The following is a 19,568-nucleotide window of genomic DNA, read 5'->3' on the forward strand; positions in this document are numbered from 1 at the left end:
ATGCCATAAAATATTCTTTTGATTTATTTTCCAACCCTTAAAAAAAGTGAAAACCATTCTTAACTCACAGGCCATACAAAAACAGGCAGCAGGCTGGGTTTGACCCAGAGGCCATAGTTTGCTGTCCCCCACTGCTGTTGATGCATGGATTAAAACTTTTTAAAAGTGCTGACTGAGTAAATCAACAACCTTGACAGAAAGAAAACACCAAAATGAGTTCGTTTTTGTAGTTATTCATTCATTCATTGAGAAACATGTGGGTATGAATCAGTCAGCTGGGTGGAGTGGCTCACACTTGTAATCCCAACACTTTGGGAGGCTGAGTGAGGCAGATCACTTGAGGCCAGGAGTCTGAAATCAGCCTGGACAACATGACAAAACCCTGTCTCTACTAAAAATATAAAAATTAGCTGGGCGTGGTGGTGCACACCTGTAGTCCCAGCTGCTTGGGAGGCTGAGGCACAAGAATTGCTTGAACCTGGGAGGTGGAGGTTGCAGTGAGCTGAGATTGTGCCACTACACTCCATCCTGGGTGACAGAGCAACAGTCTTTCTCCCCCGCTGCCCCCGCCCCACCAAAATTTGAACACAGCCTTGGTTACAAATACTTTAATTTACTTCTTTCTTCTTCTTTTTTCTTTTTATGAGATGAGTTCTCACCCTGTTGCTTAGGCTGGAGTGCAGCGGTGCAATCATGGCTCATTGCTGCCTTGACCTCCTAGACTCAAGTGATCCTTCTACCTCAGCCTTCTAAGTAGCTAGGACTATACATGTGCACCACGCCTGGCTAATTTTTTTTTTTTTTTAATTTTTGTAGAGACAGGGTCTTGCTATGTTTTCCAGACTGATCGTGAATTCCTGGACTCATGCAGTCCTCCTGCCTTGGCCTCCCAAAGTGCTGAGATTACAGGCATGAGCCATGGCACCCAGCCTCAGTTACTTATTTCTATGTACTCTTCACTAGGTGATTTCTGCTATTCCCATGCCATTAATTTTCTGATTGCCCCCAAATTTATATTTTCAGCTCATACTTTTTTGAATTCACATATCCAAACTGGTAATTGACTTTTGTACTTGTATATCTTATTGGTGTCTCAAACTTAACGTGTTTAAAATGGAACTCTTGATTTTCCCTCCTATGCCATATCTCTACTGATCTTCCCCTAAGAAGTAGCACAATGATTATAGCCACTGCTGAATCCAAAACTGTGGCCATCAGTCTTTTCTCATTTCTTACAGCACCTAATCCTTTGGTAAATTCTATAGATTCGATCTTTAAAATGTATCTCAACCATGGCCACTTTTTAGTATTTCAGTTGCAACTGCTTAATTCAGGCCATGAGCATCTCTTGTCTGGAGCAGTATGGTAACTTCATTATTGTTGTCTCAGCTTCTTTTCAGTGTTTCTTCCAGTGCATTCTCCACACAGCAGTCAGAGTGATCTTTTAAAAACATAAATTGAATTATATCACTCTCCCATTAAAACATAGCTTTTTTATTACATTTCAAATAAAATTCAGACTACTCACAATAGTTTAAAAGTTATTGTATTACCCCTTTCTCGCCTCTACAACATCATCTTGAGCCTTTCTTACTCTCACTTTCCATGCTCCAGCCACAGAAACCTTTTTTGAAATCTTTTAATAGGCTCAAGCTATTTACATCTTTGTCTGACAGATGCTATTCAACTGCCTGGAATGCTTTACCTCCTGTTCTTCACATGGGTGTCTCTTTTTCATCATTCAAGTCTCAGCTTAAGGTTACCTTCTCCAACAGGCTTCTATATCTAATTTGGTGTCCCATCCCAGCATTCTCCATTACACCAGTATTAATAGAGGGACCATGTCTGTTTCTTTCATCATCGTATATTTAAAACCTGGCGTAACAGACCTGAAATAAATGTTTATGGGATGAATGCATGAGTAAATGACTTAAGGAAAGTATCCATTTTATTTAATCTTTCCATATGTGGTTTGATGGGAAAATTTAATAGAAAATCTTTGGATAGTGGCATGGAAAAAGAACAATAATGACTTGATTGAATGGCAAGCATTTACCAATAATTCACAAAGTAAAACAATGAAAGATAAAAAGAAAAATAATTTGTGTGTGTGTGTGTTGTTTGTTTGCATATTAACTCTATAGAGATAACTCATCAATTTCAAAAGGATATCACATATTTGACATAAAGTTTCAGGATGTCCATGTCTCCTGGTATATTGTAAAGTTATAGGTAATTGCCAAATGCAATGTTTTTTTCAAACTATGGACCATAAACCATTAGTGGATTGAGAAGTTAATTGAGTGGGTTATAGTCAGCAGCATTAAACAAAAAAAACAAACAAACAAACAAAAAAAACAGAAGAAGAAAGAAATGAAAAAAGAGAAATAGAATACAATAGGAAACGCCAGAGTGTATTTCAAATAATAAGGGTAATTCTGTATTTCTTTTCATTTAACACATAACTGAGTCAAGAGTAAGTCTCAATACCCTTGGATTAAGACTGCACACTTAATAAGCTGGGTCCTCTCATGGAGGGGTTAAGAATAAGTTCCTTATGTTCCATGCTTGTGTAAGATTGCCCCTCCCCAGGAAGGAATATATTCTTTCTCTATATATTCTCACGGTTTGCTTCCTTCACCTTTTAAGTTTTTGCTCAAATGTCACATTCTCCAAGTGAGACCCACCTTGATCACCCTGTTTAAAATTGCCAAGCTCCCCAACCCCACATTCTTTATCCCCCCTTCCCTGCTTTATTTTTAGTCAAAAAATTGTCACCTTCAACATTCAACTATATAGGGTTACTTATTTTATTTGTTCCTACTCAAATGTAAGCTCCCTAAGATCAGAGAATTTTATTTTAGGCTATTCTGTTCAATGCTATATTCTCAGTGGCTAGAGTAGTCCTGATACAGAGTAGGCGGCTCAATAAATATCTGTTGAATAAGTGCATTTCCTGGCTTATGATGTAAAAGTATACAGTGTATTTCTTAATGTGTATTGGTGTCAAGAAACGTTTGAAGTACTTCAGCAAGTTTTTACCTTCAGGTTAGGAGTTTGAAATGTATGTGAGTTTTCTGGCAAAGAAATTTAGTGAATGAAATTTTCTATGCTTATCAAGATAGTAGGTCATATGTAGTCCAGTAGTAATTTATTCATTCCAAAGAGTGAGAGCTTTAACAAAAAAGATATCTGGAGTAAAAGATATATAGGTAACACTGGAGACCTCATCCAAGTTACTTAACCTCTCAGGCTATATAGCTTCCCATCTATAAAATCATTGGCTTGAGGTGCTCTCAGTGATCTTTTCAAGGTCTAATGATCTCTGAAAACCTATATTGCCAATTTTTGCCATGATGACCCTGAAACGAAGTATATATTAGTTGCAAGGATATACTTCTTCAGTGAAAAAGTAATTGAGTCCCAACTGTGTTCTTATCTGTTCGTATTGCTTCATGAGCTAAAGAGTTTATATATTAACATTCAGGTTTATGCTAGTTTATTTTATATATCTGTATGTGTGTATATATGTGTATACACACATACACATACACTTATATATGTATACACATACACATATATAAACAAACATATATGTACACATACATACGTATCCGTATGTATCTGTACACATATACATACGGATCCGTATGTATCTGTACACATATACATACGGATCCGTATGTATCTGTACACATATACATACGGATCCGTATGTATATAAACACATACATATGTATCTGTATGTATATAAACACATATACATATATAGACACACATATATATGTATACATATACATATATAAAATAAACTAGCATAAACCTGAATGTTGTATACATACTATATATAGGTATACAACCATATTTCCTATATATATGTATATATTATATATATGGGCAATAAGGTTACTTGGATTCAGTAGTTCTTTTGCATTACCCTATTTAGGAAATTATCAAAAGATGAAAAAATCAAACTATAAAATTAACAATTTTTCAAGAATTACAGGAAAAATCAATAATGAATAATCAACATAATCAACATTCATTTTTTGCTGTATTTTTTCTTTTTCAGACGGTCCTAAAATCGCTACACTTGCCAAAAAACAACAGTCTTTATGTCCTTACACCAGATTTGCCACCACCTTCATCATCTAGTCATGCTGGGTAAGTTGTTTATATTTCCTGGGAACCTGAAATGAAAAGCTCAGTTGTTAAAATTGCTTTAAGTTGTATATAAACCTCCAAATTAAATCAAATACAAGTCTTGTTGAAACTTGACCTTACCAACTACTGTGAAGTATATCAGGTTTGAAACAATTTGGTCTGGATAGTTTGTTTTAATGGTACAATCCTCTTATACCACTTTAAAATCTTTAGGAGAACTCCAGTATAATTTTTAAAAATTGTCAAAATGGTACTTCTCTGACTGAAGGGAAAGGATTCAAGTTGGAAGAAAGAGAAAGTATAAATGGAGTTCCAATCTCTCTCATTGCTGAAGAAAGCATACCTTTGAGGAAAATTCATTGAGCTCTGCAGAGTAAAGCTTGAAAAACACTGATATAATTTTTTTTTTTTTTTTTGAGACGGAGTTTAACTCTTGTTGCCCAGACTGAGGTGCAATGGTGCGATCTTGGCTCACCGCAACCTCTGCCTCCCGGATTCAAGCGATTCCCCTCCCTCAGTCTCCTGAGTAGCTGGGATTATAGGCATGTGCCACCACACCCGGCTAATTTTGCATTTTTAGTAGAGATGGGGTTTCTCCATGTTGGTTGGGTTGGTTGTGAACTCCCGACCTCAGGTGATCTGTCCACCTCGGCCTCCTAAAGTGCTGGGATTACAGGCATGAGCCACTGTGCCTGATGATATAAATTTTTTAAGATTTTCTCTCTGGAATAGAGGGTCTCATTGTTTTTTCAGTTTTCACAGTGGAACTCAATACATTTATACAATGATCACATGATTTTAATTTTTAATTATACATTATGTTTTTTATTGTTTAATGAAGCAAACTGACCTATAGTGGATGATTATGCTAGTGATAATAATTTTTATGAGGAATCTTTTCATACAGTATTATTCCAGAACTATGTTTAAGTTATTTTTAGATTTTCTGTTGTTGATACAAATTTTTCTCTTTTAAATACAACAACTTGGTGATTATTTTGTGGTAGGGAGACTTGTGTCTCTAAATTTTGAATATTGTCAAGCTTTCCCCCCACCACTTACCAAATATCTTGATTTTTAGGTAGATAGTAGCAAAAATAAAATTAAATTTGGCTTCACTGAAGTAGAAATCACTGAACTGAAAAGCTAAATCTTGTGTAGTTGTATTTGATGGTCTGTTAATAGTTTGTTTTGGGTTAAGAATTTAAAGAGTTCTTGGATTGCTCTTTATTTTCTATGTTTAGACCTTATGTTAATGGGAAGTGGAATTTGCACACAGTTACAAAATTACAAACTACAAACTTATAGTCCATGTGTTTATAATAATGCTGATGTAAACCTCAGATGAGATTAAGTTAAAGAGTTATAGGTATGGTTCTGTATCTAGTCATGTAGAACATTATTTTGTTGGTTAGTTAACAAAGTGTAATCACTGTCATAAAATATGTAATCCACATAATTAAAAGCAGACAAGAGATGTCATTGTTTATAATCTGTTGCTTTCCAGTAGCATGATTAAATGGATTTATCAAAATGTCTTCCTGGGCTAATGGAAATGTTCTTCATTGCCATGTAGCTGACCTTAGTTTGATTGCTAGTCACTCACTCCCTAGGCAAGCAGGAGTCTACAGTGCTGCTGAAATGCAGTGTTTATTGGAGAATGAGTACTTTATCTAGCATTAAAATATACTTCTCTAGTTGGCTTTGTGGATTTTTACCAAGTTATAATGATTCTTTTTTTTGTATTGGAAGAATAAGAGAGAAAAATTCAAAGGTGAACAAAAAACGTAGTGGGAGGAGGGACAAATGGAGACTCTTGCTAATGTAAAAGTCATGTTAATGTACTTTTTATTAACACATAACGTAAAAGCCAGGGTTTACTTCTTGTTGTATGTTTATTCAATATATCTTTCTATAAAACTAGAGATTTTTAAAATACCATATATATTGAAAGCTGATTTTGTGGGAGACAATTTAAAAAACAAAACAAAATCCATGCAGAACCTTAAAAGCTGATGGTAATAATTATTTTTAAGTTGTGAGTTTTATTTTGTGACTCATCAAATAAAAATACTTTGACATCTTTTTTTTTTCTTTCTTTCTTTTTTTGGAGACGGAGTTTCGCTCTTGTTGCCCAGGCTGGAGTACAATGGCATGATCTCAGCTCACTGCAACCTCTGCCTCCTGGGTTCAAGCGATTCTCCTGTCTCAGCCTCCTGAGTAGCTGGGATTACAGGTGCCCACCACTACGCCTGGCTAATTTTTGGTATTTTTAGTAGAGATGGGGTTTCACCATGTGGGACAGGCTGGTCTCAAACCCCTGAACTCAGGTGATCCTCCCACCTCGGCCTCCCAAAGTGCTGGGATTACAGGCGTGAGCCACTGTGCCCGGCCGCTTGACATCTTAACTATATAATAGAATCAAACAAACAATATCGTAGTAAGTTATATAGCATATCATATTATCAAAAATGGTAGACAGATAAACTTGCTTTGTACTAGACTTCATAATGAATCAAACTGATTTGCTTTTGCAGAATTTTGTTACAATTGATGGATTCTTAGAAATCTTATTTGTAATTAGTAACCTAATTTATAATCTAAAAAGGAGAAAAAAGATAATTATGATTCTAAGTGTTATATTTGGGAATTGGCAAATGAATATAACAACTCTGTAATTGGTAGAGTAAAATGGGAAGGTTTATGTATATATTCTTGCATTTGCATATATTACCTCACTTATAATTCTTAAGAATTTGCATGAAATTTCAGTGTGTGAATTTACTCTTAGTTACAGTATATTATTAATCATTTAATATAATGTAGATATAAAATAACATGTTGGCTGGGCACAGTAGCTCATACCTATAACCCCAGCACTTTGGGAGGCTGAGGTGGGAGGATCACTTGACAATATGAGTTTGAGACCAGCCTGGAGAACATAGCGAGATTGTATCTCTACAAACAATTTTTATGAAATAGCCGGGTGTTGTGGCACGTACCTGTAGTCCTAGCTGCTCAGGAGGCTGAGGCAGGAGAATTGCTCGAGCCCAAGAGTTCGAGGTTACAGTGAGCTGTGATCATGCCACTGTACTTTAGCCTGGGCAGCAGAGCAAGACCCTGTCTCTAAATAAAATAAATAAAATAAAATAGTTATTAAATTGTTCACTGACAAACCATCCCACTCTTATGTTTTGTTAAAGAAGTATACATACAGAAAACTGTATCTCAAACCATGTCCTATTAAAAAAACAAAAAAACAAAAAAACTTCTTAACTTGATTTTACTGCCACTAGGGGGTGCCTGGTAATTGAGTTTTTGTATTAATATATAATTTCTTTGTAGGGGAAGAAATGGTATAAACTAAGAGCAGCAAAATTACCATATGAGTGCCTATAATTGTAAACTGAATGTTTTTAAAGTAAATTATGTGTTTCAGAAAACAGAATTTCAAGCTTTCTGAGAACTGAAGAGCAAACTCTTAATCATAATCTTTATAGCAGTTGAAAAGAATTTTAAGCCCTTTTAAAAAAGAAATCAGATTTCACTAATTAATTGAAAGGATGAAGCAGTACTCCAGTGGCCTCTATGATACAACTATAAATTCTATTATAAATCACAGTAAAATTAGGAAGGAGAAAACAAACTGTTAATTATACTGTTTCATATTATTATAGGAAAGATTCAGTTCATCAATGACTTATTGATTACTTACTAAATAAAAACAAGCTGTGTCCTTAGGTAGCCTGTAACCTATTTATTAAGATGATTAGGCCTTTTCTTAAGTTATTCCTGTATAGAAAATATTCTTAGATACCAACTCATTCCTGGTGTTCTTTTTGATTGCTTCACCCAGATTCCTTCCTAAACTCTTCGTTTCTTCACCTGCTCTAAATGTTGGTATTCTGGAGAGTTCTCTTCTCAGCAGTCTTTCTTATTGTACCTTCTCCCTGATATCTACTCTCAACTCTTCAATTTCTAAATATGTACAGATAACTTACAAATCTCTATTTAGCAACTCACATGTCCCAGTTGCCTGTGGAGTTTTTCATTTGTGTATGTCCTATCTGTAATTCAAAATCGTATGTCTCTGTACTACTACATGTGTTTTTCTTTTTTTCTTTTTTTTTTTTTTTTTTTTGAGACGGAGTCTCGCTCTGTCGCCCAGGCTGGAGTGCAGTGGCGCGATCTCGGCTCAATGCAAGCTCCATCCCCTGGGTTCACGCCATTCTCCTGCCTCAGCCTCCCGAGTAGCTGGGAATACAGGCGCCCGCGACTACGCCCGGCTAATTTTTTGTATATTTAGTAGAGACGGGGTTTCACCGTGTTAGCCAGGATGGTCTCGATCTCCTGACCTCGTGATCCAGCCACCTTGGCCTCCCAAAGTGCTGGGATTACAGGCTTGAGCCACCATGCCCGGCCTACATGTGTTTTTCGTTTCAAATGTCCAACAGTATAAAATACTGAAGTGTGTTCTAACCAAGATGCTGATTATTAAAAAAGCCATTGGATTGGGAATATAAGTAATTAATGACTTTGTTAAAATCATTTTTGGTAGAATGGTGAGAATGAGAACCCGATTACAGTAGATTTTCATGGATAAACAAGAAATGAAAAAATGATTACTGTTATTTTCAGAAAACTTGATGGTGAAGGGAAGGAGAAGTTGAGGGAGAAGTCAAGGTAAGATACTAGAGAAGTATTGGAAGCACAAGGAGTAAGAGACAGCAAGTAGGAAAAATGTAAACAAGTGAAACCAAAATAGAAAATGTGGCCAAAGATTGAGTGCAGTGGCTCACGCCTGTATTCCCAACACTTTGAGAGGCCGAGGTGAGTGGATTGCTTGAGGTCAAGAGTTTGAGACCAGGCTGGCCAATATGGTGAAACCCCATCTCTACTAAAAATACAAAAATTAGCTGGGTGTGGTGGTGTGCGCCTGTAACCCCAGCTACTCTGGAGGCTGAGCCAGGAGAATTGCTTGAACCCTGGAGGTGGAAGTTGCAGTGAGTTGAGATTGCAACGCTGCCCTCCAGCCTGGGCAGCAGAGCGGGTATGGAACTGTTTTAGTTTGCTAGGGCTGCTATAACGAAGTACCATAGACTGGGTAGCTTAAACAATAGGCATTTATTTCTCCTTGTTCTTGAGTTTGGAAATCTCCAAGATGAAGGTTCCAGTAGAGTCAGTTCCTATTGAAAGCTCTTTTCCTGGTTTACAAACCCAACTTCCTGCCATGTCCTCATATGGCAGAGAGAGAGAGAAGAGAGAGAGAACTCTGGTTTCCTTTCATCTTTTTATAAGGACATCAATCCCATCAGATTAGGACCCAGCTCTTATGACCTCCTTTAACCTGGATTATATCCTGAAGACGCTATCTCCAAATACAGTCACAGTGGGTGTTAGAGAGTCAACATATAAATTCTAGGGTGACACACTTCAGTTCATAGCAGAGAGATACGGGTGGAGCCCAGGGATTAAGTGTTGAAATGACGTTAGGTAACAGGTTTAGAGACAGTAGGAAAGGTGTAATAATAGAAGATTGGAGACAGATGGAGAACATTTCTGGGATCTAGATTTCAGTACTGTTACAGTAATGGTTGATGACAAATTCCAAATTATAGATAACATCAAAATAGAAAATAGGTAGTAGTTATGAGAATAAGGATGTTAAGGGAGTATGAAGCTAAACTGTTTGATAAGTGACAGTGACACAGTAATTAACATTTATGAAGCCAGGTTTTTTGGCAAGCCTGTTATATGCGTTATCTTATTAAGTCATCATAGTAAATCACAAGTAGATACGATTACCTGTTTTGCAGATAGAGAAACTGAGTTAGGGGTAGAGGTGAGGTGACGACACAGAGATAGTGGTTATTGGGAACTACAGTTGAAGAAGGCTAGAAATACTGATTAACTTTAGTCTATATTTTAAAAACATAAATCTAAATATAAGTGTTATAAATAAAGGGAATAAACACTAAAAAAAAAAAAAAGTAAATAACCTGCATACATCTAGAAGAAAAAAAGGAATGAGGAACTCAGTCAGTACATCAGCAAACAGGAATTTGAAACTGAAACAGAAACACAGGAAAACAAGTATAATAGAAAACAGAAAATATGATGGCAAAAAGAAAAATAAAATTTATCAGAATTCTCCATAAACAAGAAAGTACTAAACTCTCCTATTAAAGACAGAAACTCTCAAATAGAATTTACAAAAATAGCCATACGTTGTTTACCAAAGAGACATCTTTTAAAGAAATGACAGAGAAAATAAAGGAAAAGAAAGTGACCCCAGGGAAATATTAACTGTAAGAATATACTATAGTAATAATATTTATATCACATAAAATTGAATTTAAGGCAGATAGCATTGAAAGACAATTTGCCAAGAAGATATGACAATTGCGGGCTTGTATGCACAAGTCTACAAAATTGGACAGAATTACAAGGAGATATAGACCAACTCCACATTGAACCCAAAATCTTTAGAAAATAATGTATTTAAGGCCGGGTGCGGTGGCTCACGCCTATAATCCCAGCACTTTGGGAGGCCAAGGTGGGCGGATCACGAGGTCAGGAGATCGAGACCATCCTGGCTAACACGGTGAAACCCTGTCTCTACTAAAAAATATAAAAAATTAGCCGGGCGTGGTGGCGGGTGCCTGTAGTCCCAGCTACTCGGGAGGCTGAGGTGGGAGAATGGCGTGAACCCGGGAGGTGGAGGTTGCAGTGAGCTGAGATCGAGCCACTGCACTCCAGCCTGGGCGACAGAGCCAGACTCTGTCTCAAAAAAAAAAAAATAAAATAAAATAATAATAATAATAATGTATTTAGCAATACATCTTTGTCAGCTATAGAAGATTTCAATAACCCCATAAAGCACTCATGGAATACTTAGAAAACTGACCATGTAGTAGAACACAAAGCCAGTATCAAAGAATCACTATCATATTGACTGCATTGTCTGGTCATTATGCAATAAAATTAGAAGTAAAGTAATAATAAAAAGATATATCGTAAATCCCCCATGCATTTGGATCCTACAGATAATTTACTTCAAAACAATTTATGGATAAAAATGAAGTCATAATAGCAAACACTAGATACTTAGAAGTGAACATAAATGAGATTGCTAGGTACTAAAACTGTGGATACAGCCAAAATGATACTTAGAAATTTGTAGTCTTAAGTCCACCAATTAGAAGACAAGTGTTTTGAGGCCGGGCGCGGTGGCTCATGCCTGTAATCCCAGCACTTTGGGATGCCAAGGCGGGTGGATCACAAGGTCAGGAGATCGAGACCATCCTGGCTAACACAGTGAAACCCCGTCTCTACTAAAAATACAAAAATTAGCCGGGTGTGGTGGCAGGCATCTGTATTCCCAGCTACTCGGGAGGCTGAGGCAGGAGAATGGCGTGAACCCAGGAGGCAGAGCTTGCAGTGAGCCAAGATTGCACCACTGCACTCCAGCCTGGGGACAGAGCGAGACTCCATCTCAAAAAGAAAAAAAGGAAGACAAGTGTTTTGAGAGCCCCCAGCTAAATTGGAGTTCTAGTACCTCAGCAGTTAGCTACCTTACCTTAACAGGAAATCAAGGGGAACTGGACAGGAGTGTTTATAGTGTGCCTTTCATGGGATGCTTCTTTCACATGGTGGACAGCCTAAAGCCTAGTTGTCTAACCTGTAACCAGAGGGTCCTTCACACAGGAAACTTGTTTATACTGGTAGATGCCTTTGTGGCTCTTGTCTAGCTCGTGTCCAATTTTTGCCTGCGTGACCATCACTCTGGCTCTAGGAGCCTGACCTTTTGTTCTCTCCAGTATCTCTGGGAAAGCCCAGCTTGGGGCAGTTCCTAGTTCTTCAGATGGAAGGTGCAAATTCAATATAACACAATAGGAAACAAGTTCAGAGATATTTTTACTTTCAGTTCCTAGGCAAGAAGGACATGAGTTGGGAGGGTAGTCCTCTGTCCCTGTGTCATGTGTCATGTGAAGCAGGAATGAAGAGTTGGGCAGAGAGAGAGAAAAGCGTGTAGCAACTAGCAATATATATAAGGGAAGTTCAAGAGCAAATACCTGAATGGTCCTTATAAAGGAAGCTGCAAGAAAATGTGGAGCCTGGTCTGTTAGGTGGGAGGGATGCCTCTAAGTTCTTATTTCTGACCACTGGCCTGAGCCATTTGGATATAGTATAGAACTGGAAACTCTGTCAAGAGTAGCGGAGCCCTGCTTCTGGCATGAGAAAATTAAATGTTCAAAATGAATGTGGAAGCAACATAAAATTAAAGAATTCACTACAATAAGAAAGATAGAAAATAATTGAATTGTGTGTTTAACTTAAGAAAATAGAAGAATAACCGCAGAGTAAGCGCACTGAAAATAGAAAGAAAGATTAAAGAGCAGAAATTAATGACAGAGGCAAGCAACAAGAATAAGAACTATTTACTTGAAAAGTCAAGCCAGGAAAAAGTGAGAGTAAGCATAAATAAAAATACTAGGTATGAAAAAAAGGGACTTAAAACTACAGATTAAGAAGAGATTTTTAAAGTAATAAGATAATTATTAAATAATACTAAGCAAATAATAAATTAATAAATTATTTCAAAATAAACAATGAAATATCCGTGTCTTTATGCTAATAAAATCCAAAATTTAGGTGAAATGGAAAATTTTATATAAAACATGAAGTACTAAAATGAGTACAAAAAAGAGATGACCTGAAAAAATGATAATTATTAAATAAACTGAATTAGTTGTCAAAAATTCCACATGCTGCTCCAACCCCCTTCACCCTCCAGAGGATTTTTCATAAATTTTCATAGAAGAGATTATCACAATCTGTTTTTTTTTATTTTGGAGAAGGAGTCTCTCTCTGTCACCAGGCTGGAGTGCAATGGCTCAATCTGGGCTCACTACAACCTCTGCCTCCTGGGTTCAAGCAGCTCTCCTGCGTCAGCCTCCTGAGTAGCTGGGACTACAGGCACATGCCACCACGCCCAGCTAATTTTTGTATTTTTAGTAGAGATGGGGTTTCACCATGTTGGCCAGGATGGTCTCAATCTCTTGACTTCGTGATCCACCTGCCTCAGCCTCCCAAAGTGCTGGGATTACAGGTGTGAGCCACCACACCTGGCCTATCCCAATCTTACATAAACAGTTCTGTGAGATAGCTTCGGTGCAGTGGCTCACACCTGTAATCCCAGCACTTTGGGAGGCCAAGGCAGACGGATCACCTGAGGTTGGGAGTTTGAGACCAGCCTGGCCAACATGGTGAAATCCTGTCTCTACTAAAAATACAGTAATTAGCCGGGTATGGTGGCACATGCCTGTAATCCCCACTACTCAGGAGGCTGAGGCATGAGAATTGCTTGAACCTGGGAGGTGGAGGTTGCACTGAGCTGGGATTGCTGCTTATTTTATGATGTTCATATAATCTTGATACCAAAATCAGAAAAAGAAAATAAAAGAAAAAATACGGGTACATTTCACTTGTGACCATAGATAATAAAAATGAGTAGATAGGACAGGCGTGGTGGCTCACACCTGTAATCCCAACGCTTTGGGAGGCCAAGGCAGGTGGATCACCTGAGGTCGGGAGTTTGAGACCAACCTGGCCAAAATGGAGAAACCCCATCTCTACTAAAAATACAAAATAAGCCGGGTATGGTGGCGCATGCCTGTTATCCCAGCTATTTGGGAGGCTGAGGCAGGAGAATCGCTTGAACCGGGGAGGCGCAGGGTGCAGTGAGCCGAGATTGTGCCATTGCACTCCAGCCTGGGCAACAAGAATGAAACTCTGCCTCAAAAAAAAAAAAAAAAAAAAAAGAAAAAAAAAGTAGATAAACTTTTCTTTGGCTTCTCTCAGCCTTACTATTTAATGATGACTTTTTCCCCTATATCTATTCTACTATCTTCAAAGAGCATCTTCCCCCAAGTTCAGATTGTCTCACTAAGATGTAAATGAACTAGTCTTCTCCATAAAACTACAACTTGATTATAGCTACCCTGCACAAAACTCTCCACTAGTTTTCTTTTTCTTTTCTTTTTTCTTTTTCTTTTTTTTTGAGACAGAGTCTGGCTCTGTTGCCCAGGCTAGAGTGCAGTGGTGCAATCTCGGCTCACTCCAACCTGTGCTTCCTGGGGTCAGGCGATTCTCCTGCCTCAGCCTCCTGAGTAGGTGGGATTACAGGTATGTGCCACCATGCCTGGCTATTTTTTGTATTTTTAGTAGAGACAGGGTTTCACTACTTTGGCTAGGCTGGTCTCAAACTTCTGACCTCAGGTGATCCACTTGCCTCAGCCTCCCAAAGTGCTGGAATTGCAGGCGTGAGCCACTGTGCCTGGCCCTCTCCACTAGCTTTCTATTACACTTCTAATAAAAATCCAAGTTCCTTACTGGGACGTATAAAAGACTTACATAATCTTATCCCTGACTTTCTCTCTAACTTCGTCTTTTATCACTGTGCCTCTGGCTCATAGCTCACCAGCCATACTGTCTTCCTTGTTCCTCTTTAAACCTTCTAAGTGTGCTTAAACCTTAGAGCATTTATACTTTGCTATTCTCATGCCAGTAATGATACTACCAGGTAACAACTTGGCTCATTTCTTCACTTTATTTAGGCCTTTACTCAAATATCACACTCTCAGAGAGGCTTTTCTTGATGCCCCTATCTAAAACAGCCCCTCTGTTATACCCTCTCTCTATCTTGCTTTATCCCTACCGTGCATTGTATTAGTGATATTAGTAATTGTATTAGTCAGGGCTCTGTAGGGGAACGGAACTAATAGGATATATGTATATATGCAAGGGAGTTTATTAAGGAGAATTAACTCACACAATCACAAGCTAAAGTCCCACGATAGGCCATCTTCAAGTTGAGAAGCAAGGAAGCAGTGGAGGGGATCAGTCCGAGTCCCAAAACCTTAAAAGTAGGGAAACTGACAGTGCAGCTTTCAGTCTGTGGCCAAAGGTCCGAGAGCCCCTGGCAAACCACTAGTGTAAGTCCAAGAGTCCAAAAGCTGAAGAACTTGGAGTCTGAACTTGGAGCTGAAGAACTTGGAGTCAGCCTGCTTTATTCTAGCTGCACTGGCAGGTGATTAGACAATACCCACCCAGATTGAGGGTGGGTCTGCCTCTCCCAGTCCACTGACTCAAATGTTAATCTCCTTTGGCAACACCCTCACAGACACTTTTCAGTCAAGGGAGCAATACTTTCAATCAAGTTGACACCCAGTATTAACCATCACAGTAATTTATTTATATTCATGTTTGTTTTCTGTTTCTCTCACCACAATGTAAACCTACAGAAAATCAGGGATTTTTTGATGTTCACTGTTGTATCCCTACCACCCAAAAAAGTGCCGGAAACATAGTAGATACTTGGAAGTGTTTGTGGAACGAATATTGTAAAGTGACACATTTCTAAACACATTTGCCTTAGCTTTGATTTCTTTTGATTGACCAGATATATATTGAGTATCATCCTACAATGTGTTAAGTCTTTGTTCTAGGTGCTAGGGATATAATGAGCAAGACAGATAAGGTCCTGCTTTCATAGAGTTTACAATATAATATGTATAGAGGTGTATCTGGTTTATAATAAAACTATGGACAAGATAACAAGAAAAAATATCAGATGATAGTACTTTCCAGAAAGCTAAAATATGGTGACATGATAGTGAATAATTGAATGACTAGTGTGGGTTGTAAGGTCAATAAAGGCCTCACTGAAGATGGACTATTTAAGCTGAGACATTAAAAATGGAGCGGCCATCTAAGTGAAGGGCAGAGTGAAGAATATGGGGGTATGCCTCATGCCAAAGCCCTAAGGACATGTATAAATATAATTGGAGAAGGTTTGACATTTCTGGGCTTTGTATTGCTGATGATCACCTTGCTAGAAAAGGACTGAAGAAATGTCTTGATAATAAAGACAGTCTTTGCAACTTGCTTTAGTCACCATCTAGTAAGTGATGAAAATGTCTAGTTCCATTTTAATTATGTATATTTTCTTTTCTTTCTTTCCTTTTTTTTGGAGACAGAGTCTCGCTCTGTCACCCAGGTTGGAGTGCAGTGGTGTGATCTCAGCTCACTACAAGTTCCGCCTCCCGGATTCACACCATTCTCCTGCCTCAGCCTCCAGAGTAGCTGGGACTACAGGTGCCTGCCACCACGCCCAGCTAATTTTTTGTATTTTTAGTAGAGACTGGGTTTCACCGTGTTAGCCAGGATGGTCTCAATCTCCTGACCTTGTGATCCGCCCACCTCGGCCTCCCAAAGTGCTGGGATTACAGGTGTGAGCCACTACGCCCAGCCATTTTTTGTATTTTGAATAGAGATGGGATTTCACCGTGTTAGCCAGGATGGTCTTGATTCCTGACCTCGTGATCTGCCCGCCTCGGCCACCCAAACTGCTGGTATTACAGGCGTGAGCCACCGTGCCCAGCCTATTTTCTTCATTTTTATATAATAGCAAGGTGTGACAGAAAATATGGTATCCACTGTTTGTAGTTGTCCCTTTTACAAGTAGTATTGAGTCTTGCTATTGGACTTTGATCTCTTTGTGCTGGACTTACGGTTCCAGTTAATTTTTTTTTTTTTTTTTTTTTTTTTTCAGATGGAGTCTTGCTGTGTCGCCCAGGCTAGAGTATAGTGGTGCAATCTCGGCTCTCTGCAACCTCCGCCTCCTGGGTTCAAGTGATTCTCCTGCCTCAGCCTCCCGAGTAGCTGGGATTACAGGCGCCTGCCACTGCGCCTGGCTAACTTTTTTTGTATTTTTAGTAGAGACAGGGTTTCACCATCTTGGCCAGGCTGGTCTCGAACTCTTGATCTAGTGATCCACCCTCCTTGGCCTCCCAAAGTGCTGGGATTACAGGCATGAGGCACTGCGCCTGGCCCCAGTTAATATTTTAATGGCTTCATATGAGGGTATTATTGAGCTCTAGTCCTGCAGTCAAGCATATCACTGTCTTCTGTGGCCTCTGGGTTGTGAAGTTGCATTTAACTATGGCTTTGAATTAGTGCTGTTTGTTCAAGCAGGAGTAAATTCAGGGTACTAAATGGGACTCCTGTGATAGTTGAGTAAACCAGTGGTGTTAAAATATATGGCTTTTTGGCCAGGTGTGGTGGCTCATGCCTATAATCCCAGCACTTTAGGAGGCGGAGGAGGGTGGATCACTTGAGGTCAGGAGTTCAAGACCAGCCTGGACAACATGGCGCAGCCCCTTCTTTACTAAAAATACAAAAATTAGCTGGGCATGGTGGCATGCACCTGTAATCCCAGCTACTTGCATAGCTGAGGCACGAGAATTGCTTGAACCTGGGAGGCGGAGGTTGCAGTGAGTCAAGATCGCGCAACTGTACTCCATCCTGGGCAACAGAGCGAGACTCTGTCTCAAAAAAAAACTTTTTTTTTAATGTCTTTTTCTTTTTGTCCTTGGAAAACCATTGGTGGGAAAGCAGATTACAGTAGCCATGAATTAAGCGAGAATAGAGTTCTTATATTTTCCAGTGGGTGCTGTGGAAGGAATTGAGGAGTAGTAAGTCAAGATAGCTGAGTTTTAGGTCCAGCTTGGCTTCAGAATCACTGTATGACTTAGGGAAGTCTGCACTGGGCCTCAGATCCTACCAGAAAATAGAGGCTCCTCTAGATTTTTAGGTGTTCGTAATGCCACTCATCCTTCCTTTCTTCTCAGGTTCTTAGCAGTAGATTAGACACATAGAAATCAGTAGCCAAATTGGAAAACAAAACTGCTTTAATGGCCGGGCAAGCACCTGATGGAGAGGATGTGGCCTAGACCTGAGTCCTAAATGGTGTCTTTTACCTCTTGCTCTAGATCTAAATCTAAATCTAAATTTAAATCTTGCTCTAGATCTAAATCTGAGAACCTTTATGCTCGTGTGGTCTGTAGGAGTTATGATTGAGTCTTCAGATCCTGATGGACTGATGCAGTAGATCTGCCTTACTAACCTAGTCACATTTGGAAAGACAGCTTAGAGATCTCATGGTAAGCTTTGTCCAGAGTGCACCTACCACAATGGGTAAAAAAAATGGTAGAGAACTTAGTGAACTAGGGCACAGGAAGTGAAAGAGGAAACTGCTGGTCTTGTCCCTGCCTTCTGTGAAATCTAATGTGGTATGTATGACCTTGTAAGTAATTCTAATTGGCTCTATTTTTCCACTAAGAGAAACAAATCTAGAATGGAGGAAAGGGGAGTGGGAAAGCTACATATTTTCTCATTTAAACTCTACCCTTGTGGGGAGAATCATCATGGGCAGAAATTTTATCTTCCCTGTGAACAGAGGCAGAAGCCTGAGAAAAAGCAAAAGAAACTTACACCTTCTCCCTGAAGTCTTTTCAGACTCTCTGTGTTTGTTATGCGCTCCACTATACCCATTAAGTTTGGTACAATAAGCGAAAAATTCTGAAATACTACTTTATCTCTGCTTCTTATAACCATCCAGCAGCAGTGGTAATAGGTATCTACCTGTGCTCCTAGCCCTCGTCCTAGCAAAGGGGTGCATGCATCCACTGAGCAGGGTGTGTGTGTGTGTGTGTGTGTGTGTGTGTGTGTGTGTGTGTATGTCTGTGTGTAGATGTATATATATATGGGTTTTTTTTGGAAAGACGGTCTTGCTCTGTCACACAGGCTGCAGCATGGTGGCATTATCATAGCTCACTGTAACCTTAAACCACCTTGGGCTCAAGCAGTCGTCCTCCTGCCTTAGACTCCCAAGTGGCTGGGACTAACTACAGGCATGTGCCATCATGCTTGGCTAATTTTTAAATTTTCTGTAGAGATGGGGTTTTGTGCCGGATGTGGTGGCTCACGCCTGTAATCCCAGCACTTTGGGAGGCCAAGGTGGGTGGATCACCTGAGGTCAGGAGTTCGAGACCAGTCTGCCCAACATGGTGAAACCCCATCTCTACTAAAAATACAAAAATTAGCCAGGCATGGTGGCAGGCGCCTGTAATCCCAGCTACTCAGGAGGCTGAGGCAGGAGAATAGGTTGAACCTGGGAGGCAGAGGTTGCACTGAGCCGAGATCACGACATTACACTCCACCTTGGGCAACCTGAGCGAAACTCTGTCTCAGAAAAAAAAGAAAAAAAAAGAGATGGGGTTTTGCTGTGTTGCCCAGGCTGGTCTTGAACTTCTGGCCTCAAGTGATCCTCCCATGTCAACCTCCCAAAGCACTGGAATTATAAGTGTGAGCCACTGCACCTGGTCGGAATGTGTATTGATATTCATACAGTGTGGCTTTTTCTTTTGATAGTTTCTCTCTGTCATCCTGTATTGAGGCCATTCTAGCCACTCTACTCTCCTTTCTCCCTGTTATCCCAACCATGAAAGATAACTGAGAAGCGTCATGGAACTGTTGTGAGACTTAGTTATTAGAAGGAC

The 19,568-nt window shown here is 39.2% G+C and overlaps 1 protein-coding gene across 2 annotated transcripts in view; it reads left to right on the plus strand.

The window, feature by feature from the left end:
- The window catches only part of FAF1 (Fas associated factor 1), a 534,212-nt gene that overhangs the window by 225,454 nt on the left and 289,190 nt on the right, over positions 1 to 19,568 (plus strand). For both annotated transcript variants that reach the window (XM_002810838.5, XM_063712405.1), the window contains one exon: positions 4,073 to 4,164. In XM_002810838.5, coding sequence (XP_002810884.1) covers positions 4,073 to 4,164 — 92 coding nt within the window. The remainder of the gene's footprint in view (positions 1 to 4,072; positions 4,165 to 19,568) is intronic.

The sequence above is a fragment of the Pongo abelii genome, chromosome 1 (assembly GCF_028885655.2).
Source record: "Pongo abelii isolate AG06213 chromosome 1, NHGRI_mPonAbe1-v2.0_pri, whole genome shotgun sequence".
NCBI lineage: Eukaryota > Metazoa > Chordata > Mammalia > Primates > Hominidae > Pongo > Pongo abelii.